Source organism: Coregonus lavaretus (genome assembly GCF_964263955.1).
Source record: "Coregonus lavaretus genome assembly, chromosome: 17".
NCBI lineage: Eukaryota > Metazoa > Chordata > Actinopteri > Salmoniformes > Salmonidae > Coregonus > Coregonus lavaretus.
The window spans coordinates 17,213,152-17,238,377 of NC_140004.1; the positions used below are offsets into that span (position 1 = coordinate 17,213,152).

General features: G+C 45.0%; 1 protein-coding gene across 2 annotated transcripts; it reads left to right on the forward strand.

Annotated features, from left to right (window-relative positions):
• The first annotated feature begins 4,268 nt into the window (after positions 1–4,268).
• LOC311144831 (phosphatidylinositol-3,5-bisphosphate 3-phosphatase MTMR3-like) lies at positions 4,269–23,861 on the forward strand. Of its 2 annotated transcripts, XM_084180980.1 has the most exons (20): positions 4,269–4,441; positions 7,390–7,469; positions 7,839–7,912; positions 9,454–9,543; positions 9,738–9,854; positions 11,981–12,063; positions 12,171–12,337; positions 12,439–12,535; positions 12,832–12,945; positions 13,237–13,457; positions 13,776–13,907; positions 14,118–14,229; positions 14,792–14,987; positions 16,791–16,976; positions 17,288–17,458; positions 17,751–17,896; positions 18,903–20,472; positions 20,723–20,833; positions 20,958–21,046; positions 23,247–23,861. In XM_084180980.1, the coding sequence occupies exons 3-20, from the start codon at positions 7,868–7,870 to the stop codon at positions 23,416–23,418; spliced, it is 3,819 nt and encodes a 1,272-aa protein (XP_084037106.1). In that variant the 5' UTR covers positions 4,269–4,441; positions 7,390–7,469; positions 7,839–7,867; the 3' UTR covers positions 23,419–23,861. The 2 variants fall into 2 exon arrangements, with proteins under 2 accessions (XP_084037106.1, XP_084037107.1); XM_084180981.1 differs by lacking the exon at positions 20,958–21,046 and having other exon boundaries at positions 23,247–23,406.
• Positions 23,862–25,226: the final 1,365 nt, after the last annotated feature.

A 25,226-nucleotide genomic window follows, 5' to 3' on the forward strand; every position in this document is an offset into this window, starting at 1 on the left:
TGGTGATGCGTGATTCATCACTCAAGAGAACGCGTTTCCACTGCTCTAGAGTCCAATGGCCGCGAGCTTTACACCACTCCAGCCGACGCTTGGCATTGCGCATGGTGATCTTAGGCTTGTGTGTGGCTGCTCGACCATGGAAACCTATTTCATGAAGCTCCCGACAAACAGTTCTTGTGCTTCCAGAGGCAGTTTGGAACTCGGTAGTGAGGGCTGCAACCGAAGACAGACGATTTTTACATGCTTCAGCACTCGGCTGTCCCGTTCTGTGAGCTTGTGTGGCATACCACTTCGCGGCTGATCGGTTGTTGCTCCTAGACGTTTCCACTTCACAATAACAGCACTTACAGTTGACCGAGGCAGCTCTAGCAGGGCAGAAATTTGACGAACTGACTTGTTGGAAAGGTAGCATGACGGTGCCACATTGAAAGTCACTGAGCTTTTCAGTAAGGCCATTCTACTGCCAATGTTTGTCTATGGAGATTGCATGGCTGTGTGCTCGATTTTTTACACCGGTCAGCAATGGGTGTGGCTGAATTAGCCGAATCCACAAATTTGAAGGGGTGTCCACATAGTTTTGTATATAATGTATCTGTGCACTTGTGAATGCAAGGGGAAATTACTGTTAGATAAATTAGTGTCCGAGAAGGTAATGTTTACTTTAGCTCCGGTTTAGGCCTACTGTGTGCAACACCTAGCTTTTAGTTCAGTGGGCTAACACAATTTTGAGTCATTCAAACACCTCTGGTTTGATTCCTTGATGATAACATACTATAGAAAGAAACAATGCGCTATAGAGCACCCACAAGTTTCTCTCTTGTTCGCCTCTATCTGACTGGAAGAAGAATCTGAAATCATGGAAACGAGTCCTGTTGGAGAAAGTACATGATACAATATGACCTCATCAAAATTCGACTACATTGAATTCGGTTTGAAAGTACATTCTATGACACAAAATTGAATCAATTATTTCGTATTATGCTTGCCGCTGGCCACTACTGTATTGTGTCTGTAATATGAGTTTTGTCATGCTTGCAGTTTGTTAAAATCTTCTATATTTTGCTTCTGTTTGGTACTCTGAGCGATGTTTATAGATATTCAATACCTTGTGTATGAACTACTTACAGCACTTAGATATTAATAATTGTGAGGATTCATGAAAAGTTCAAATATCGAAATTATCCTAACTTTTAGTGTCCACAAGTCTTTGCCTTTACTGTATCGTTGAAATTGGTAGTAAACACTTGCACATGTCTTACTAGTTCAGAGGATTTGGATTGTATGTATAGATATATAAATATTACACATTTACTGAAAATGATATCTTACGTTCTTGAACAAAATGTGCTGACTATATTGAAATGGAGTGTACAGATCTATTAACCAATCCCATATGAGCCAGTTCTGGTCTGGCAAGCTTGCCCATGATTTAGACCTTCTCTCAGGGTAGTCTTGCTTCTTAAAGCTTTACTGAACCAGTCACTCTCATCACTGGTCAACACAATATTTAATTAATATAATATCAGAAGTAAACAGAAGACAGAATGGTTCTTCTGCCATATGTTATATGGGATTATGGAAGTTTGAACTCTATGGGAATGCACATGGAAAACTAGTGGTTGGTTTTTGAGAACAATGGCAGAATATTTTGTAATCCGTTGGTACAATGACAATGTTCAGAAGTAGGTCATTTAATATAATGGTTTTTGTGAAGCAAATGGGGAGAGGCAAAATGATAAAATTGCTGACATCCTGACAGAATTGACTCTTCCATACTTGCTGAGCAGATACAGTATATGTGGTTGACACTGTATACCTCTAAGGATGAAATAGGGGAATGTGGAAATCCAATATTAAACTATGACAAACTTTCTTTTGTTTTAACACCTAATTTTCTATCTCAGTGAAACTGTATATGGGAGTACTTAGAAGTAACATTTCTTGTATGAGATCTCATTGTCTTACAGAGAAAAATGTACTACACTGAACAAAAATATAACCGCAACATGTAAAGTGTTGGTCCCATGTTTCATGAGCTGAAATAAAACATCCCAGAAATTCCATACGCACAAAAAGCTTATTTCTGTCAAATGTTGTGCACACATTTTTTTACATCCATGTTAGTGAGCATTTCGCCTTTGCCAAGATAATCCATCCACCTGACAGGTGTGGCATATCAAGAAGCTGATTAAACAGCATGTTCATTACACAGGTGCACCTTGTGCTGGGGACAATACAAAGCCACGCTAAAATGTGCAGTTTTGTCACAGAACACAATGCCACAGATGTCTCAAGTTTTGAGGGAGCTTTCAATTGGCATGCTGACTGCAGGAATGTCCACCAGAGCTGTTGCCAGAGAATTTGGCGGTACGTCCAAACGGCCTCACAACCACAAACCACGTGTATGGCATCATGTGGACTAGCGCTTTGCTGATCTCAACGTTGTGAACAGAGGGCCCCATTGTGGCGGTGGGGTTATGGTATGGGCAGGCATAAGCTACAGACAACGAACACAATTACATTTTATCGATGGCAATTTTAATGCACAGGAATACCGTGATGAGATCCTGAGGCCCATTTCTTTTAAGGTGTCTGTGACCAGCAGATGCATATCTGTTATTCCCAGTCTTGTGAAATCCATAGGTTAGGGCCTAATTTATTTATTTAAATTGACTGATTTCCTCATATGAACTGTAACTCAGTAAAATATTTGAAATTATTGCATGTTGCGTTTATATTTGTGTTCAGTATAATAAATGGCTGAAAATTGAATAGATTAACACTGACCCTTATGGATACTTACCTCTTCACGTAAACCTAATTTCATTGTTTGAATTTTGCATGCAATTTTATACTGGTCACTTGGAAAGGGAATATACTTTGTTTTGTATTATTGTTCTGGCACATTGACCTTGACTCAGTACTTATCCCTTTTTACATTGGTGAATTCCATGCATGTTGCAATTGGCAATTTTGGTGACAGACAATGTGGAGGTGTTAACCCTTACCCATTACCCACTGGTTAAATGTTGTAGAGAGTGGTGTGAAATTATATTCAACTGACTGAGTTGACTCTTTGTAGTATTCATGAGACAGGTTTAATATGTGAATAAGTTAGGGCATTCTACCCCAAATCCCTAAGTAAAAAGCAGACATTTTGTATTTTTGTCCCATATCAAGCCTCTTGATTATTCTGCCCTTTTTCATAGATTGGGATTTGATTCAACTGGTATGGGACAAAAGCAAAGCTTTGCATCTTTTTTAAATTGACCTCCGTCACTAAAAGGTGTAAAGTGCTAGAATACTTGGGTCAGCAAGAATATGATTGTATTAGTGATTAACCTTCTATGAGATTTGGTTTTGATGCATAAAGGGATTCCAAATGTTATTTAACAATATGTGCTCTGATGTTCCAAAAGTGAGCTAACAAGAGTAGCCCTCTTGAATATCTTCGGCTCTGGCCCCACCTCTCCAGTCAAATTAAATGTCATAACCTGTTAAAACAGATAATCTCATGTTTCAAGGCATTGGAAGCTGTTAAAGAATGGATACAAATATGCCAAGTGTCTTTCATTCACATATGTATCAAGCCATCATCCAATACATTATTGTATAAGATCCTATGTGTGTTGTGTTTTTTGTTTCCACTATCAGGCTTCACAGATTGGTCGCCGTTTTTTAAACACACACACACACACACACACCTAAGTAGCCCCTTTTTGGGAAAAAATATCATTATTTTATTGATAAGCTAGCTAACATTGCTAATAATAAAGTAACTAGACTGTTTAACATTGACAATATGGTCAAACTAGCTACATTATCTATATTGATAAGTTTGTAATAGTCAAAAACGGATTTGTTGTCATCTTTTGGTTGAAAAGAAAAAGGTCAGTTGTGAAACGTCAACTCCGCAACTCTAGTAAGAATAATTTCTCAGAATTTCCCACTTGTAAATCCGATTTGCAGGGTCTTCAAGTGAAATGTCCCACTGGGAATGTAGGAGCAATAAGCCTATGAGAATGGGTTATGGCTGGTTTTCTACTATGGCACATTCTCTCTGGTAGTATAAGCCTAGGCCTACTATCAATGTATGTAAAGTTTAGACATATGTAAATGAAGATCGTAGAATTAGGTTTAAAAACGGTGTACATTTCTATTTATTTGTTTACATGCTCGCGTGGTTCTTTTGCGTGTCCCTCCCCCATATCAAATAAACGTGATTACGTTGCGTCTACGTCGCGCAGAATGTTGGGTTGAAGCAAAGACACTCTGTGGTTGAAGAATCGCGGCTATGGCGACTTGGCTCTTCTACGGGACGGATTGAAACTGGCCTCGGATATGACTCATATTTATTTCTTAAAGTGTAATTTATTGCAAACCCGGTGCACGGATCTTCAATTGAATATTTGGCATTTCCATTCTCATTGCTTTCTCCTTGGTGAGTCCGCCGGTTGTCTCCCTGCTTCGGTGTGTTTTGACAGAGGCCTCGGTTTTGGGGTCCGCCCTCCATCTCATAACAACAACAAAAACTGTTCCAGACAGAGAGCTAGATAGCATTTGCCAGTACTGAGTAGCTACCATGAATAACTATCTGTAGGGGAAGAAGAAGCAAAGCTACTTTGTATCCAAATAGCAAAACATTTATTTTGACCTGCCATCAAAGTCATAACGAGACATAGCATTCTCAAAGCGTAACGTTAGTTAGCTGCTAGCTAGGTATTGTTTCGATAGACTGGGTTTAACTAGCGCTAGTTAGGTAGCTAACGCGCGTTAGCTAAGATAGAAAGCTTGCGTAAACCGTTTGATACATTATCTACGATTGATCAGAGAAAAATATGGCTACTTGTTAACGTGAACTAGCTAGCTAGTACTACAGACTGCAATCGGGTAAAATGGTCCGTAGCAAATGTTTACATGGGGCGGTGATGTGCGTCGATAGTGACTGACAGAGAATAGAGTTAAAAACCAGCCTGCTAGCTAACGTTAGTTTGCTAATCATACGTTTATGATAATTCTCGCGAACTAATGTTAACGTTGTGTTGGCTAGTTAGTTATCTAATTATGGTGGTTGAAATGGCTGTTTTTCTACAGCTCTTTCGCGTTATAGTTGAGGCCGTTAGCTACCTGGTTTGCGTTAGCTAGCTAACATTATGCCAGACGATAGCCGCTGCCTAGATATTCTAATTGCATGCCTTGTTAGCTAAAGGCAAACTGCTACCGTTCATCAGCAACTTTAGTTATCTGAAAGTTTATGATTTGATTAATTATTAATAATGCATAACCTTTAGTCAAATTATTGGGAATATAGATCACTCGTGATTCACGCAGCTAAAGCCAGACAGAGGACAGGCTCTTAACTCAGTAATACATATATTTCATTCTCGGCTGGATATTTTGGCAGAATTGTTTTGATAATGTCAGGCCTATGTGTCAGAGCATTACAGCTAGACTAACTTATGCATCTACTCAACCTTCACTTTCCCCAATAACCTCACACAGATCCTGTCTCTATTTCCTCATGATTTTAGTCATTTAGCAGACGCTCTTATCCAGAGCGATTTACAGTAGTGAAGGCATCCATTTTTATATTTGTTAGTAATGGTTCCCTGTGTGAATCGAACCCACAACCTTGGCGTTACAAGTACCATGCTCTAACAACTGAGCCACACTGGACCTCATATCCTCTTCATGTCACGGAGATTGGAAGTATTCACTTTGAGAGATGATGGTTTAAGCCTTTGGTTGAGTGCTCCAGGTTCAGATTAGATGCATGGAAGTCACATGACAGGACCAAGGTGCTAAGGGGCTTAGCCTGCCCTGTGTGACTCTGAACACAGAGCCAGACTGAGCAGAGGCCATGGGTCACGAGCCCGCCCGCTGAGGTAAACATGCTCTGTTGGTGTGTGTCCGCAGGCCATAGATAGGTTTTATCAGTCAGTGCCAGCAGGGAGGCACGCAGGGAGGTGCATGGTGCCTCTGGAGCATGCACTGCTACATAGCTCTCAGATCAGTGACAGAATGATGGTGACAGAATGATGTCCCTTTAGGCTGTGCCTAGGTCTTCTCAATCTACACTGAACAAAAATGTAAACGCAACATGTAAAGTGTTGGTTTCATGAGCTGAAATAAAAGATCCCCGAAATTTCTCCAAAATGTGTGCACAAATTTGTTTATATCCCTGTTAGTGAGCGTTTTATCCTTTGTCAAGATAGTCCATCCACCTGACAGTATTTCTGTCTGTAATAAAGCCCTTTTGTGGGGAAAAACTCATTCTGATTGGCTGGGCATGGCTCCCCAGTGGGTGGCCTATGCCCACCCATGGCTGTGCCCCTGCCCAGTCACGTGAAATCCATAGATTAGGACCTAATTTATTTATTTCAATTGACTGATTTCCTTATATGAACTGTAACTCAGCGAAATTGTTGCAATATATTTTTGTTCAGTATAATAGGTTAATGTTCTACGCTTCAGAATGGAAGCCTTGGTGAGCAATGGGTGCAGTGGGAATTTTGTCTAGTCACTGCTAGGTAGGCCAAACCCAATGGCATGCTCCAGAGAGGGTGTGTGTGATCCTGAACCTGTCAATCAACTGGCTTCCCTTGATCAGGTTTCAGAGATTTCAGTCTTCAGGGTCTGACATTTAAAAGCATTTAAATGTCAGATCCTGAAGAAATCAGGTTGCATATATTGAACAGAGATGAGACAATGAAGGTGCAATGTAAAGGTAAAATAATGCTAAATTGCTCTATTGTACAAAGAGTAGAGATGGATTTCTGTTTCATAGCTGGTTCTGTCACCATGCTCTTATGGTTGGTGTGTTGGTTCTGTATTGGTTGGGACCTTGTGGTATTTGACCTGGTCTTGAGCCAAGACCTACAGTACCATCTGGGAGAGTTTTTCAGTTTTCTATTTGAAGTTAAAGATTACATGAACAGGTTTCTTGCAAAATATATATTTTTTAAATTCACATTGCCAAAATGCTTTATGACTAGACCTAAATATGAGATGTTTGGCAGTCTTATTTTTCTCATGCTCTGTGCATGAAATATAGCATAGTGTGTGTTTATTCTAATTTTAAAAACGTGCTACTGTAAGATTGATGGTCGTGTTGATTGATGAGCATAGTAAACTGTGGCTAAAGTGTACAATACCCATATTACGTAAATTTCATCTTTCCATTCCGCAAATGTGTTTAAGTGGTGTCTCTCACATACTTGCAGCCTACTGTAACCACCAGCACAGCTATATTTACCAGGGAATGAAAGGGTCTATTGTAGATTGAATGTTCCAGTGAAAAGTAAGCTGTTTGCAATGTTTAGAAGAGTTTGCAAATTAACCATTTATTCATTCCTTATAACTAATTTAATGTTCTCTCTTTTCCTACAGAATTTAATGTCTTCACTCTAACTAACATTTTCACAACGGGATCATCAGGATAGCACATCATCTGTTGCTAGTTCTCTTTGGTAAGTTGTAAAACCGGTGCACATCTCAGTACTCACTACTCAAATTTGTTGAGCTTCCTATCGTTTTTAAGTAATATTGAAAAGAACATTCTGGTCTGTATGACATTTTCCACACGTGACACAGAATGACTGTTTGTGTGCCCTGCCCTCCAAATCCAGCTACTGCAGGGCATTACTCTCATCCATGTGGTCACTGTTAATGAGGGATTGTTTACAAGTGAACCTCTGGAATAAGATAAATGTTAAATTAAAAGACTGTGTTCCAGTTTTATGTAGAAATCAAATGAGATTGTTCTGTTCTGTAAGATGATGATGTAGTAAAGCATTCACAGCACCTCTCTCTCGCTCCCTGTCTTCCACTCTTTACAGACTGAGATTTGGGGTCCAGTGAGGAAGGCATGTGTTCCTTGTCCAGTGACTCCCACTCCTTCACAGGGGCCATGGTAAAGTGCATCCTCATCATGGGCTTTTTCTCTCTACCAGTACAGAATAGCTGCTATCTGTATGTGTCTGCATAATCGGGAACTCTCCATTGATTTTCAGCCTTTTTAATCAGCTGTGTTTACTGGTAGCCAGACAATTGCATCAGACACAGTGGCAAAGTTTCACCCTGTCTGCTGCCTCAGCAGTGAATCTTTGACTTTGACTGGAAGCCTTTGAGTGATATGGAGCAGTATTACATCCTGGTCATTCATAAAAGAGCATGTCTGACGGTATGTGTGTGTTACCATATGTGTGTCTCTGACCTGGTGTACCGTATGTGACTGTGTGTGTGCAGGGATTGACATTAAGGGTAGCCCTATAACACGGGGCAAGTGATTTGCCCGAAGGTCAAGTGCCTTTCAGACCTTAATGTCAATCGCTGATGTGTATGTGTGTCTCTGCCCGTGTCTGACGAGGTGTGTGTGTTATCCATTCCTGTGCCTGCCCCCTGGCTGGCTCCTGCAAAGTGTTACCCCAGCCATGCGTACAGGACACTCTGTGTCAGCTTGGCTCCTAGACAGGGGTCAGTTGGTTGGATGGTGGCGCTGAGGCAGCAGCCTGCAGGATATGCTGCCCCAGCCCTGGCCTTTATCTGTCATGTCTATGGACCGGGCCACCCTAATCTCTCATTGTCCCTGCCAGTAGTGCCATCATGCTCTCACTAGACTGGACTCATAGACGGTCCTAACCTAACCGCCCATGGGCCCCAGGGTGCGGCTGACACCGACCAGGACGAAGCACAGACCACAGTCTTCTACTATAGCCCTCTGTGTGTCAGAAGGCAAAATGCATTTTTTTTTTGCCAATTTGGTCCCTGAATAAAAATAATTTAACTGATTCCGTGTTCATGCCTCACATTCCCATCAAATAAATGTCCTCTGTGGGTTTCTAAAATATGCTAATCTTCTATTGGGCAGTAGATATGCAACATCTAAGAGCTCCTCACGTGTAGCATGGAAGGAGGCAGACAGTTGGCAAACGGATACCAGTAGAATGGATCTAGCTACCCAAATTCAATTTGGACCTGGAATGTTTTTAAAGACGCTTGGTTGTAAATAGATTACTTATGATATTTTCTACTTGGCGAGGTGTGCTCTGTAGCCGGTGTCTGTTTCTGGCTCAGAACTGGGTTGCCAGACATGCTTTAGTGTCATGTCAGGCTGCCAGCCAGAGGTGAGGCACTCTTAGCAGTGGACTTGTGTGTGGAGAATTCAAGACAACACACCTATTGAGAGTTTGTTTTAGCATCAACACTCTCTTTACATTTGGCTTCATCATTGGCTATTTGAAAGCCTATTCAGTGAAGTTACTGTTAGAGGTATGAAAACTGATGAGGTTAAAAGTGGGAGTGGTTGGAGAATGGCTACAGTTGAAGGTGGTTGTAACCAGTGAATGGGGATAGTAGTGGACTATTGAGTTATTTTACAAGACACAGGTCATATTTTACAAGACACAGGTCATGACATTCCACATCATCAACTACATATTTTCGGATTGGCAGGAGGAGGAGGGGCAGGAGAGCATGGAATGTATCCAGGCCAATCAGATCTTCCCCAAGAAGCCCCCAGTCCTGGAAGAGGAGAGCCTGCAGGTGAGAACACTAGTTGTCTGGGCTGGTTAGCACAATGTCACATCATGCCTGTACAGTTAACGCAAAGTCATTGTTATACATGTGTCAAGTATGTGTAATGGTCATGTATGTACATAGCTGTGTATTTATAGGGCACCTCCTTTTCATGTGATACGGTTCTGTGCCCTTTGATATCTTCCCTCCCATGGTGCCAGGTGCCCTTTCCTGAGCTGCATGGCGAGTCAACAGAGTATGTGGGTAGAGCGGAGGATGCCATCATCGCCATGTCCAGATACCGCCTCCACATCAAGTTCAAAGAGTCCATCGTCAACGTAAGTACTGCTGACTAACTAAGTGAAGGCTAGGGAGTTGATAGCACACAGTTTATCACCCAGCAGTAACACACACTTTAATTTCACAGACAGTGTCTGAAGCAACTCTGCAGCTGGCCAGTACAGTGAAACCCTATTGTCTCCAGTCTGTGTGTGTATCATGACTTTTTCTGAATGGAGACGTGCTGGGGCCAGTGACAGTATGCCACTACTGTTGTGGTGGCCAGGCAGACTGTCTGGAGAGGGCATTCAGATGGACTTTGTGATAGTCATTGGCAGCAGTGCCGCGTGACTGTTCTCAGCAGGTCTGCTTTTGCCCTCAGTCCTTTGCTTTTCTCTTTCCACTTGCCGTTACCATGGTTGCAACGATCCCGTCAGTGATGCACAACACATTTGCCCTCTCCCCCTTTTGCCATGTTAGCTATATAGACACCAACTTTGTTACCAATGTGTGGTGAATCGAAATGGACATGTCATCATTACACTGGTTTTAGTATGGACAATTTCCCCCATTTACTAACAAATGATACTGCTTTACTTCCTCTCACCATCCTGACATGGTATAGTAATAGTACCATAGCATAGTACCATAGTAATAGTATTATAGTAATAGTACCATAGCATAGTACCATAGTAATAGTATTATAGTAATAGTACCATAGTATAGTACCATAGCAATAAACAGCATTGCTGTACAGTTGTGCAGGTTCTGCTCCTTTTGGATCAGCATGATACAATGTATGGTATGCAAAACATGTAGACCTATGTCGCACATAATCTGCTTTGGTTTTAGATATAGGGCAGTTTTTGTTCCAGTCACATCCACACTAACGGTGTACACTAGAATGTTCCAGTTCTTACCACGTAGCTGACCTATTTGGTTTTAATCCATTGTTGCGGTCAGTCAATCGTGTTATATTGTACCTAAATGTCACTGTGTTCTCTTCACACATATTTGGATGGGATGGTAGAGCTCTGGCATCACATGGCTGTGGTTCATCGCTCATAAATCTGCCAGTGGGGCGGGAGGAGCAAAGAATGGAGCGAGATCTCAGTGAGGCAGGCTGTTAATTTCATTGTGTGGACAGATTAGAGCTGTAGATTACAGAGCAGGAATTTAAACAGAGATGCGGGATGTGAGAATGTAAGGAATGTGGCCAGACAACAGCCTCAACACAGACGCAGCGTTAACTGTTTCCCTTTTCTTCTTTATTATTCCTCCTGTTTTGTTTTGAACAACAGAGTGAGAGTTGTTGTGAGGTGTCAGTAAGTACCTACCCAGCAGCCCGTGCATGCACGGCGTGGTGCCCTGCCCACAGACTGGGCTGGGGTGGATGACATCATGGCGACGTGTGTGTGTGTGTGTGTGTTAACCCGTTGCATGGCATTGGACTGTTGGAATTGTGTGACAGCTTTAGCTGCACTCCCCCTCTCAGAGCCACTACAGAACAGAACATGTACTTTGGGTGAAACTTTTAGTAAAAGGATACATTTTCTTTATAGTATCTCCATATTCAAAATCTGCTCATAAACTGCTTGTTCATAACACTAAGTAAAGTCATGTAGTTTAGATGATGAGGGTGTTTAATAGACAGTGTGGGGCAATTTACTGCACTATGATCCAGCAGTTTTACATAGTGAATCAGTACACGATGGAAGAACATCAAATCGGAAGGCAGTGCTCGAGGAGATGTGAAAATGACAACCCTTGCCTGGAAAATACAGTTTGACAACTAATGCAGCTGGTTTACGTTTGCAGCTGTAGGTGTAAAGGTGCAGCATGCGCTCAGATGGATTTCATGGTGACAGCAGTATAGCCTATAGCATTCCTGGCATGATCGGCATTATCACACTTGACATGAAACACTAACTAGCCTAGTAATTGGCTTTGAATTAAGACATTTCGTTGGTGGTGATATTGCACAAGCATTTACTGCATGTGCTTGTGAATTCTGCTGTCTTATTTTATGATAGCCCCTTGTTTGAATGTTGAGCACATGTAGGCCTAGAGCCTGAAGCTAGCTTATTTGTGTGAGGAAAAAAAGTCAGCCTGCTGGTTTGGAGATTGTGGTACACCAGAGTGTGACTGTGTTGTTCCTGTGTCTGTGTACTTCTTCTCTCACCAGGTCCCTCTGCAGCTCATAGAGACTGTGGAGTGTCGTGACATGTTCCAGCTCCATGTCACCTGCAAGGACTGTAAGGTCGTCAGGTAGGAGGACCAACTGAAACAATGCATACATGCATATTGCAAACGCAATTCTTTTCTCTCAAAAATGAGCTTGGTTTAGGTTTCTGATTGTGTTGCTTGTCTCCCAGGTGTCAGTTCTCCACATTGGAGCAGTGTCAGGTGTGGCTGAAGCGGCTGAGCGCTGCGGTCCGCCCTCCGTCCCGCCTGGATGACCTCTTCTCCTTCGCCTTCCATGCCTGGTGTGTGGACGTGTACGCCGGGGAGAAGGAGCAGCTTGGGGAGCTGTGCAGGCCAGGTACGCTGGTGGTGACATTGATGTCCTCAGACCTCTACCCAGTGGTGACAGACCTAAGTCCTCATCTCACGTCTCCTCTGTGTCCCTGTGTGCCCCGTTAGGAGAGCATGTGACCTCCTGGTTCAAGAACGAGGTGGAGAGGATGGGCTTTGACACTCAAAACGCCTGGAGGATATCCGACATCAACAGCAAGTTCAGGTATGTGCAGCCAACCGCCCCCAAACAGCCTACATCCTACAGGGCTGATCTGATTACCAGGCCTCCTAGGGTAGTGGCATGATAACCGTCTGTTTTCACCCTGCTGCACACACTGCTCTGTGTGTCTGATACAGAGGTTGGTTGTGCTGTTGTCCTCCACTGGTGATGAGCCTCCTGTAGATAAGGGCCTAGCCCAGTATTAGGTGTCTGGTGATAGGGGTTTATTAGAGGCATCACTCAGCCTTTGCTCCTCCTCCTGCTCTAACCCCTGCCCCTGTCTCCTCTGGTGTTGCCAGGCTGTGCTCCAGCTATCCGCAGCAGCTCCTGGTGCCAGCCTGGATCACAGACAAGGAGCTAGAGAACGTGGCAGCCTTCCGCTCCTGGAAGAGGTTCCCGACTGTGGTGTTCAGGTGGGTCTGTCTGTCTGTCTTTGTGTAGTGTTGTTAGTCAGTGAGGGAGAACAGGGTTAGGTTGTCTGCGAATACAATCAATGAAGGACAACTCCTTTCACCATGAGGTATGAGTAATGGGGGATTCTATCTTTTCAAAAGTCATGTTTTTTGGACCCAATCCTCTCACGAGACAGTGTTATTGACTCCGGAGGCCACATGGATCAGCATTGCGCCATGTTGTTTTTCCACACAGTGCATTTTTTTCAGTTATTTGTCTCCTGACTGTCCCATGCCTCTCCTCTCCTCCAGGCACCAGAGCACGGGGGCTGTGATCGCCCGCTGCGGCCAGCCGGAGGTCAGCTGGTGGGGCTGGAGGAATGCGGACGACGAGCACCTGGTCCAGTCCATCGCCAAGGCCTGTGCTGTAGATGGCAGCTCCCGCAAACACCTGGCCAACGGATCCTACACCAACGGAACCAACGGAACCAATGGAATCATCAGCACCAATGACCTCGTCGACACCGACTTCGGTCAGTCCTCAACATGCACACATTCTCACAAACATACCACACACACAGTGCTGAAGCAGCACCTTCCAATCTGTTTGTGTGGCTTTGCTGCGGACACTTGGTTGAGCAATGTGGCCTGTCGGAGCTTGTCTGGTAAAGTGAGGGGCCATTGACTCAGAAAGAGCAGACCACATAACTCAGCCCAGGTTCACTGTCATGTGGAGTGTTTGATTTATGTTCAATCAGATTTATATCAAATATTTTACCTGTTTTATTTGAAAATACTGACGGTCATAAGCTATGCAGAGATGTAATTTATGTTGTGTCTCTGTGCGTCAGAATCGTCCCTGACGAACAGCTCGGAGGTAGAGACGCTGGCCATCCAGCCACAGAAGCTGCTGATCCTGGATGCCAGGTCCTATGCAGCCGCTGTGGCCAACAGAGCCAAGGGAGGGGGCTGTGAATGCCCAGGTAAGACAGCTCATCTCTGGGCCAGTGAATCCAGGGGACTGAGGTCAATGGGTTTGCACGGAAGCAGGTTATTGTCAACTTAATGCCAACAGAACAACTGTCCTAACTCACTATCCACACTGTTATGTTCTGCACTAAAGTAGTTGTTTTGGTAGTAATGATATGTTATTTTGCCACAAACGGACTTTCACCATCTCCTCCTCCATACAGAGTACTACCCCAACTGTGAGGTGGTGTTCATGGGCATGGCCAACATCCACTCCATCCGCAAGAGTTTCCAGTCCCTGCGCTTCCTCTGCACGCAGATGCCCGACCCGGCCAAGTGAGTTCTGCTTCTAGCACTGCAGTGGAGCTCCATTCAGACTGGGCTCACAATCCAAGATGTATTACACAAGCAGAAACTCTCTACCCCACTCCAGTTTGTTGTCATGGTGGCGTAGTAACTGTAGTAACTCCAGCTGTGTTTTGGCCTAGGCCACACATCTGGCTTTGGTTTAGGAAGCTGGTCCAGCCCCAAACTAAAGGATCTCTTTCCATCTGAACTCACAGAATGTTTCCCTTGAACCAAGAGCACATTGTTGAAAGTACTCAGACACAATAACGGCCAGTTTTTCATAACTATAAACATAATTCAATGAAACAGGCATATTAAAGATGCATATTTTTCATTTGGGACAGCTTGAAAACACCCTGTTTTATGTTTTGTTTGTATTAGAGCCTCTTTGCTCATTACATTTGGTGAAGGTCCCTAGTTTGTCATTAAGATGTGCAGTTGTGTTTATAAGTCAGTGCTTGGTGTGACTGAGTGTATGTGAGTGGTTTGTGTACACTACAGTGAGGCTGTGTATTCAGGAGATGATATTATTGTCTCTCTCCCTCTGTAGCTGGCTGTCTGCTCTGGAGAGCACCAAGTGGCTGCAGCACCTGTCTCTGCTGCTGAAGGCGGCCCTGCTGGTGGTGAACGCTGTGGACCGCGACCACAGACCCGTTTTGGTGCACTGCTCTGACGGATGGGACCGCACGCCCCAGATCGCTGCCCTGTCCAAGCTGCTGCTGGACCCATACTACCGCACCATCGAGGTAGGCTGGCTGGGGCGATCGTTGGGCCCTGTTGATCGATTGAATAGGATCATTTTACGTTGAGTAATAATTAGACCAGGGGTTCCCAAACCTTTTTGGCCCACGACCCCATTTTGATATCAGAAAATTCTCACGCCCCCTATCATGTGAAAAACATTCTAACAGTATTTTTTATTGTCTTCTCAACTCACCATCACATGCTTTTAATGTGGGGCTATGACAGTCAATTGCAAATTAGTCTGACGTAATGTATCTTATCTCACCACCACTAATGAGGGGTGTGCTTGATGCATGTTGCGTTGGAGCTTCTCAAAGTCAGTGAACGCACTGAAGTCGGAGTTGGATATTTCTGAGTTCCCAGTTGTTTTGAACGTGGAATTAATGCTTAGAGGGAGACGGCAGGGTGTTGTTCCCTTTGAGTCAGGAACCAAAACTCCTCCGTAGTGACCCGTGAATGCATTCGGTCACATGACAGCTCGGTCAGCTGTTCGAGTTCACTTACCGGCATGTCAACTGAGCCAGGATCACAGTCAAACGGATTGGGAAATAGGTCCCAAAGTGCTCTTCCAAGCCTTGGAGGTGAGCAGTCATCACTCGTGTGGGACACTTATTGGTGCTGTTTTCTGTTAGAAACATGCACAGCCGAGGGAAGGGGGCATGGTTGACTTTTGAAAGACTCTCCAATAAGAATTCTTTCCTCTGAATCCACTGATTCAGTCACTCATCTGTAGAATGTTTTTGTATTTCCCCTGCATGCTTGCGTTCAGTTTCCCAAATATGTCTGTAACATAGGCAAGGAGACATTTTATTTTCATTACAGAGAAAGTCAACTAAGTCTGTTTTTTGCATCCATTGTGAATGACAACAGTTCCTCTCTCAATGCGAAAAATCTTTCCAACACTCCCCCTCGATAACCACCAAGCCTCGGTGTGAAATAGAACATTGACATGCTCTGATCTCCACATAGTTTTGCAAACAGGCGTGCGCGCAGTGGATGTGGTTTGATGTAGTTTACAATCGAAGTTACTTGTTGCAGTATATCTGAATTCTGTGCTCAGCTCTTTTGACGCAAGTTGCTCTCGGTGTATCATACAATACGTCCATATGGCAGAGGGAGACGTTCATAACTAGAGTGCAGAGTCCTGCCTGCCTTACCGCCATAGATGGAGCCCCATCTGTGCAAAAGGCCACCATTCGATCCCATGGAAACTGTTTTTCGTCAATATACCCGCCCAGTACGCTGAACATCCCCTGTGCCGTTTCATGCTAGGGAATTTCGAGACAGAACAATATCGTTGTGAATAGCATCCCCGACATTTATAGCAAACAAAAGTCAATGCATGGGCATCTCGGCCCTCACAGCTAACGTCCATATCAATTGTGGCCGGTAATATCAATAGTGTGTGGTTTCATTGCGTAGTGGGCCTAGCCATTCACTGTGGGAGGGATTCAAGTGCAACGGTCAAGTGCAGCCTTTTCCTATGATCTAAGGGCGCTCTCTGGTTTAATTGTATCTTTTAGATTTGAATAATTTTCATTTAGATTTTTAAAGTTAACCACATTACAATGATTTTGAGATACAAAGACGATGTTATAATATATTTTTTTGTATATTACATATTTCTCCGCGACCCCATTTTCATATCAGGCGATCCCACATGAAGTCGCGACTCCTAGTTTGGGAACCGCTGAATTAGACATAAACAGAGGCACATTTACATGGCTGGCAGAAATTCAGATTTGCCTGTATTGTCCTATTTTAATTAAAATGCACCTCTAACTGTTGATATAATCTCTCTACAGGGTTTCCAGGTGCTGGTGGAGACTGAGTGGCTGGACTTTGGCCATAAGTTTGCTGACCGCTGTGGCCACGGGGAGAATTCGGAGGACCTGAACGAGCGCTGCCCGGTCTTCCTGCAGTGGCTGGACTGTGTGCACCAGCTGCAGAGGCAGTTCCCATGCTCTTTTGAGTTTAACGAGGCGTTCCTGGTGAGGAGGAGGACCATAGACCTGAATGGAATGGAATCAAACTCACTTAGTCATTTAGAATCTGAGAATTTAGAGTTGGATGCAACTCAAATGTTTATATTTGGATTATTGTGAATTACAGTCATTTATTGGAGTGAGTTACTGTTTATATCCGGCTGTGAGACTGGGATCTGTAATTACTATGGAGAGTGTTGTAATGTTTTAGGCTCAGAGATGCATAGAATTTTTACTTTCACTATCATGATCATACCTGAGATTTGAGCATGCTCCTACATGTTTGTGTGTTTCTGTTCCTGTGTGTGTCTGTGCAGGTGAAGATGGTGCAGCACTCCTACTCCTGTTTGTTTGGCACCTTCCTGTGCAACAGTGGGAAGGAGAGGGAGGAAAGGCACGTTCGGGAGAGGACTTGCTCCGTGTGGTCACTGCTGCGACCAGCCAACCGCGCTTTGAGGAACATGCTCTACTCCTCCCACTCCGAGACTGTATGTCTGCTCTCTGTTTGCTCACCCCTTTATATTGGAACATTCCTACACTCCATGCCTCAGATACAATGGGGGACTTTTAGGGGACACCCCAGAGTGCTATAACTTATTATATTTGTCTACTTAAAATGTTCACAGTCCTGGACCTAAGCTGAATTTATGACACAAACAATGTCATCTTATCTATTTAAAACTGTGATTTTGTGGCCAATTTGTTGACATTGTATTTTTTCTGTCTCATATATTTATTTACAAGCCCCTTCTATATCTAAAGTTGTGGCTGTCGTTGTAGGTGCTCCACCCTGTGTGTCACGTGCGTAACCTGTTGCTGTGGACAGCAGTCTACCTGCCCAGCTCCTCCCCCTCCACCCCCTCTGATGAGTCGTGTGCACCCTATCCTGTGCCAGGTGCCAACCCAGAGGACACGCCCCTGGGCAGGTGAGCCTGCCATTCTGCCCTTTCCTCCCTGATGTAAGATAGACCCGGGTTGAGGGCCCCACAGCATTACCTGCTCTATAACCTGCTCAGCTGGCCTAACTGCTTTTGACTTGCTCAATGATTGGTCTGGGAGAGGCACCGAGTTTTATCCTCTGCTTATTTTATCTCTCTTGATTTTGTCAGTGTCAGTTAACTATCTAGAGTCTAAGCCCTGTCTAAGCCAGGGTTATTATTTTAAGATGGTCATACCAAGGGTCATTTAGCTATTTGATGTAGAATTTTAAGACCTCTTAGGTATCAACAAAAATATATTTAAAAAATATTTGATGAAACATTGAATTTGGCATTACTGCTATTAGCCAATAGAAACACATTGAATAATAATAGTCATAATAGTTTGTAGGTCAAACCGTTTGGACGCTACATACGTTTTCGTGAGAAGACCGATTTTCGGGATGTCTCATGGTCTGACAAACACCGCTCTAGCTCTGCCACCTTTCACCGCAGATGCGGAAGGGTGGTATCGGAGGATGTGGTGGATTGAGACGCATTCCATGCATAAAAACATATCTCTAGCTTGTATTATGTTAATTAGATTTCTGCGGGCCGCAGAAATTGTAGGCTAAGGGTTAAGGCTGTTTACAACAACATACCACAGTTTTTTTGTGGCCATTGTTATCGACGATAACTGTGGTGAGGACGTGTTTAAAAAACAATGCTGAATACTTTCCATATTTTTTTTTCTGTGCAAGCTTAACTGTCTAGTTTTTCCTTGATTAATAGCTTATGGGAATATCGTTTAATCACTTGAGCTACGCTTCGCTCCGTATTTTCCATTTGTGGACATACTTGTCTTAATCCTGAACACTCTGTAATGATTAGTTGATTATATACACAGCCTCAGCTTCAATCATGAGGCCTCAATGACACTGAGCCATTGTTTTGGGATGAAAGGCTGTTTTTTCCACGTACTAATCAACTCAATTCCTCTTTCTTCCCTCGAAAGACATCCGAAGACCCGTTCCTTCGATAACTTGCCCAGCGCGTGTGAGCTGGGGAGCTCGCTGGCCCCCAACCGGCGCTCCAGTGACCCGAGCCTGAATGAGAAGTGGCAGGACCACCGGCGCTCTCTGGAGCTCAACATCGCTGTGGGGCCCGACGGGGGGGGAGCTCAGGAGCAAGATGGGTGGGCTAACGGCCAGTCTGGAGCAGCAGGGCCTCAGGCAGGCATGGCCGACTCTGAGCTGGAGGACAGCCCTGAAGGCCAGCAGACTGAGCTGAGAGACGGAGCCGCCAAGGGGTCATTAGCAGTAGGAGAAGAGATAGAGCTCTCCATTGAGCTGTCTGTGGCTGTGGCAGAGGGACAGATAGAGAACATTCTCCAGGAGGCAACGAAGGAGGAGGCTGGTGCCGAGACTCAGAGAGAGGCTAACGCTACTGCTGCTGCTGCCGTGGCTCAAACTCTGATCGACGCTAACGCTAATGGAACAGAGACAGAGAAAGAGGCCATGGCAAGTAATGCTGAGACTGATAAAGAAGCTAACACCAATGGGGCTGAGACTACTATCACTAATGGTCATCACCCAGGGAATGGCACAGATGAGCCTGAGGAGGAGTCTGGTGTCTCTCCAGCCAGTCCCCCCCTTCCCACTGATGTGTCCACAGACGTTCCAGAGGAGCAGGAGGCCCTAGAGAGGCGGGAGTCAGAGGAGCTGGTAGAGCAGGTTCTGGAGAACTGTACTGCCCAAGAGGAGCCAGAACACAACCCTACCCCCAGCCCAGCCCAGCCATCCCCTAGAACTTTGACCAATGGCTTTGGAGAGAGGACACCAGAAGAGCCAGAGACGGCTGTGAATCACCTCCCACCAGAGCCAGAGTCCAGCAGACACCTCTCAGAGGCCCTGGTGCAGGCTGACAAGAGGGCTTCCCTCATGGAGAGTTCCACAGAGACTCTGACTGAAGAGGCCTGCAGCAGGCCAGAGGCCCCAGTGCAGGCACCTGTCTGCCCAGGCCCCCAGCCCTGCACTGAAGGCAGGAGCCAACCCTCCTGCCACAGGAGAGTGAACGGGGAGGCAGAGCCAGAGCAGGGTGCATCCAGGACTTTAAATGGAGGACACAAGCGGCCCTCCGTCAGTGCCTTCCAGTCTTTGAGTGCTGAGCCCAGCAGGGAGGGTCTATGTAATGGCGAGAGCTCAGAGGGGGAGCCCTGCGGTGGCCCTCACTGGGCCAAGGTGAATGGGGAGCGGGCCCCACTGAGCCGCCAGGTCTCCCTGGCCTCCTGCAGCTCCCTGACCCTCCATCGCCGGGGCAGCTGCTCCCAGCACCGCTGCCTCCATGCCCTACTGGGGCGCCGCGCCGCCACACCCAGCCCCGAGCAGCCGGCCCGCAGCCATCTGGACGACGACGGGCTGACGCTCCACATGGACACTATCCAGCAGCGGCTGAGGCAGATCGAGGCAGGCCACCAGATGGAGGTGGAGATGCTGAAGAAGCAGGTGCAGGAGCTGTGGAGCCGCCTGGAGAGCCATCACCACGCAGCGTCCCTCAGGATCAACGGAGACATGGGAGACGAAGTGGTAAGACCCAGCCTCACCCAGCCTCACCCTGCAGAGAGATGACTTGGCAGTTAATTGCCGTGACAGAGTTGATTTGAGTGTGGATTTTCACAAACTACTTGATCAGACTGACAGTGCTCAGGATTTTTTTGGGGGGTATTTGTGAGAAGTAGATGAACCACTTGAGGAGAACCACTTAATTATTACTATTTAGTCAGATGTGAAATTACAAAGATGCTGAGTTTCTCTTGTCTCATTCCCTCTCACTCAGACCTCAATGACAGACTCGGAGTATAACCTGGACGCTAACTGCCTCTCACGCTGCAGCACAGAGCTCTTCTCCGAGGCTAGCTGGGAGCAGGTGGACAAGAATGACACAGAGGTAAGCTGCCTGGTCGAATGGGATGATACGACACGGGACATATAGAAGGAGTGGAAGCTGAATAATGGAGTATAGTGGCTGTAGAGATGCTAGCTGAGAACTGCCATTTGGCTGCCTGTTGCAGGTGACCCGCTGGTACCCGGACCACTTGGCAGCCCTGTGCTACGGGTGTGAGAGTAGGTTCTGGCTCGCCACCAGGAAGCATCACTGCAGGTAACCAACCACTGGCTCTTATCCATGCTATGGTTTTAACTAGGCCCTGGATGCCCTCAGACACATTACTATCACTTCTGAGCTGATGAGACTTAGCTAAGGAGACACTCCCTCAGTTCAAGCTTGTTGATTTCAGTTTGTTTTCTACTCGTGTTGTTTCTTTCCCCCTGAGTTTCCTGCATTTTGGTTTGCAAATGTCATTTGCAATATTATGCCTGCAGGCGTCACTGATAAATGACAATGAAAGTTGTCATTCTATCATTACCATTCTGTTATAGAAGACAAACATTTCGTTTTTTCATCATAGGTCAGATGAATGCATTGCCTCTTTTGGTTTTCTCATTTCCTCATTGTTATCCTCTCTACTTCCTGTTTTCTGGGGGAATGTGGGGCAGCTTCATTTCCATGCTGCTCCAAAAGCTGCATATCAATATGCTTTATCAGTGCTTTTGGCCTACTTGTTTAAAATCATCATTTGTTAAGCCATAGTCAGCAAACTAGTTTACCCGCACCATTTTTGGTCCCGGTCCAACAAAATGCTCACAAGGCCACATTGTAGCCTGAATAAAGTGCAGATTTGGGTTTTTTCCCTGTTAGGCAAACTGGAGCTGTGACGAGGTATTTTGGCTTTGAACCCAGCTGTAAATGTCTAAACTAACAATTAGCTTGGTGACAATATTTTAGCGTATGGGTTATTTGTAACACTGTGTAGGGATGATTGCAGACTTATATGGTGTAATTTAGTGATTGTTTGAATGTGTAGCCTAAATCAAGGCCATTCAAGACAGACCTTTTCATTCTCGGTGCTACTGGTGTCGTCTAGTCAAGACCATGGTGAAGGAAAATTGTGGAATGTTTTTTTGAATCCGTGCCAAAATGGGAATAGCCTATAACAAGGTGTACAGTTTGTTAGATATGGAGAGTAGGGGTTTTACAGTAGCTAAGTGAGTGTGGTAGGGAGAATTGTAGCCTGTTGTCTGTCCTTGCAGTGTAGACTAGATGAGATGGCAGTGCTTGTGAGTCTGGTCTGGGCCAATCTCTGATGGTTGCGATTGTTCCATTCTCTACCCCCCTCTCCTCCACAGTGACAGAGAGCCTGTCCAAGAGGCCTGGTGAGATACGGCTCCACTGTCCCATCTCTCCCCGCTCATCTACCCTCCCTCTAACCATGCATCGCTCCACCTTTTTGGTTGACTTCATCCTAACCTAACCCACCCCATACTGAATGGCTTTACCCCACTCAGTCTCTTTGTGTTGGCAGTATTCTCTTCAAGAAGCTCTGAGATGGCTGTCACATGACCCTGATGGCCAGCTCCTGTCTGGTCATGTGGGACGTATGAGCATGAAGCTGAGAGTGGCTGGCAGATGTCTGAAAAAAATATGTATTAACAACACACCTGTTTTTCATGGCAGTGCAAGGGGTGCATTTAGTGAGAGTGCGCTATATGGGGAGGTTGAGGTTTTCAGTCCTTTCACCAATACTTCCACCTGGAAATGTCTAATCGGTGGCCTAAGTGTTGAGCCGCTAGTCTGAAAAGATACTGATCCGCAGGAGCATGGTCCCCACCCCGCCATAGCACCTCATTAGACTGTACCTAGACCTGTTCACATCCTGTCAGAATGCTGCCCCCTGCATCTCACCCTTCACCAGTACAGCATGCTACAGGAGTCCACTCAGAGTGCTTTAAGACGTGTATGTGACCAGGCTGGATGTAAATGTTGCAGGGGGAATTTGTCTGTTTATATTTACTCTCAGGACCACTTGAAAAGTAGAATTTCCACTATGAAATGCTGCCATTGTGGTGTGTGTGTGTGTGAGGAAAGCATGGTCTTACTTTAGAAATATACGCATGGTATGAGCTCTGCATTAGTTACCTTATGAATAGTTACTTGAAGTCAATGAAGAATAAATATATATTTATTTAATTATTATGAAGTTGAGCTGTGTGATTTGCTTACCTGCCCAACAATATTGATCCCTGATGCGATTGTTCTGTACTCATAGCAGTGAGGATACTGTTTCTTATCAGGGTCTCAGTATTACAAGTTATGATGATTATAAAGATTGTACACTACATCTTTATCAAAGGGTCTTACTCTTAAATGATGCTTGGGTTTTTGTCTCATACCCACTCACTGACTAAACAGCCCCTCTGTGAGCGAGCCTGAACCTGTGCTGCCTCTCTGTCTCCCCCTGTAGGAACTGTGGGAATGTATTCTGTGCCAGCTGCTGCGACCAGAAGATCCCTGTGCCAAGCCAGCAGCTGTTTGAGCCCACCCGTGTGTGTAAGACCTGCTATGGCAGCCTCCAGATCAATACAGCTCCCAATCCCATGGAGCTGGAGGAACCCATCAGAGCCAGCTCAAACTAAGGCCATGGGAGGGGCTTGGCCGGGCCTCCCAGCCAGCTAGCCAGCCAGCCACTGACACAGCCAGGCACACTGCTGAGAAGCCCAAGGAGCTGCAGAATGTCCCATGTACGTGTGTGTGCTGCAAAATATGGATTTTCATGTATATAGGCCTGCAATGCCGGATGTAGTGGAGGAGGTGAATTAGGTGTTTTTGCGAGATGCTAAGCACTTTGAATGGTGGTTATGCACAGGAATGAATAAATGGCCAGGCAGACAGATGGAGGGAGGGGTGTGACAACACACAGGACTGCTGGTAGTGTTTGTGGAGGTGGTGTTGGACTGGGACTGCGATGGAGCGAGGATGGCGTGCCTGGTCCCGCTGGCCAGGGGGGCACAAGAGGGTCATCTCTGAATGATGCTGCAAAGTCTTTTTGAGGGCTTGTATTCATCTGAAACATTTAAAAATGTTTACTCTCTGACAAGAGTAGTACCATCATTCATCCCCTAGTGACAGCTCCAGTGCTTCAGGAACCTCTTCCAGTGTCCAGAATAGGGCTGGACGGTGATGGCAAGACCTTCCATTGACTTCTGGGGAACACCTGGATGAACTTGGGCAGAATTCTAACTTGAGTTATGTGTCTGAAGTTAGGACTCTGCCCTAAGCAGGGAGAGGATTTGTGAGTCACTAAGATCTAGCAAGTGTTAGTTTGAATGGCATCAAGGTATGAATCCTCACCTAACTGGCTCCATTTTGCCCTCTCTTGGCGTGAATAGGTGCCATAAACCGATAGCAGACAGAGTGTAGATCAGGGGTAGGCAACCCTGTTCCTGGAGTGCCGCAAATACTGCAGGATTTTGTTCCAACTAGGCACCACGCCTGACCAACTGAGCTAACTGATCAGTTCAATGGTTGCCTAAATTCAACACACCTGGTCTTCCACAGCATCTGATCTGAGTGAAAGCATGGTGGCATTGTCACTTGAGATCAACTACATAATAAGCTCATGGGTTTTGTCTGCCAGGGAGAGGCTGTGGAAATGAGCTCGTTAACTCTGCCTTCATGTCCTTCACTTAAAATTAGGATGACCCCCCCCCCCCTCCCAATTTACCCAGCAGGCACTGGGATCATGGTGGTGCTGAAGAGGACATGACATCATGTTGTTCCATCCATCACAATCATGGTCAAATAGGAAGTGATGTAATGGTTGTTACAAAGAGATGTGCGTCTGTCATGTTTCTGTATCAGTTTCCTCCTGTAATGACAGGAACACATTTAACAATATGTCCTCGTCAGCAGGAGGGGTGAACTAATTACCCAACACTGACTGGTTACTTAGTTACTCTTTTGCTATTTGTTGAACATTACTTTTATTTTAGGGCTTTCATTAGAGCCATAAATGCATCACAATGTTTCCCTTTGAACATCCTCATAGCCACCATTGCATCATGTCCTTTAAACCAAGAAAGTGCTGTACAAGGTGATGAAATGTATAGTACAGTGTCTGTGTGGACCTTCCAGTGACACTAGAGGGTGCGCTTCTCCTGGCTGGTTAGTGCAGTCTTCACCAGCTGAAATGAGAAGAGTAGCTTATTTTATCTCCTCAGAGACACCCTGCCCAAGGGCCATTCAATGACCTCCTCGCAGATACATTTTTGTAAAATAAATGAATAAATAATAAATGAAATAATATATTCACATAAGTATATAGAATTTAAGAAACTGTATAGTATCCTTGAATAGTGGTTCACTAAATTAGTCAGCAAAAGTTTTTTTATTTTTTATTTTTTAGAGTTTTTCTTTTAGTTGTTGATTGCAGAAAAAACGAAGA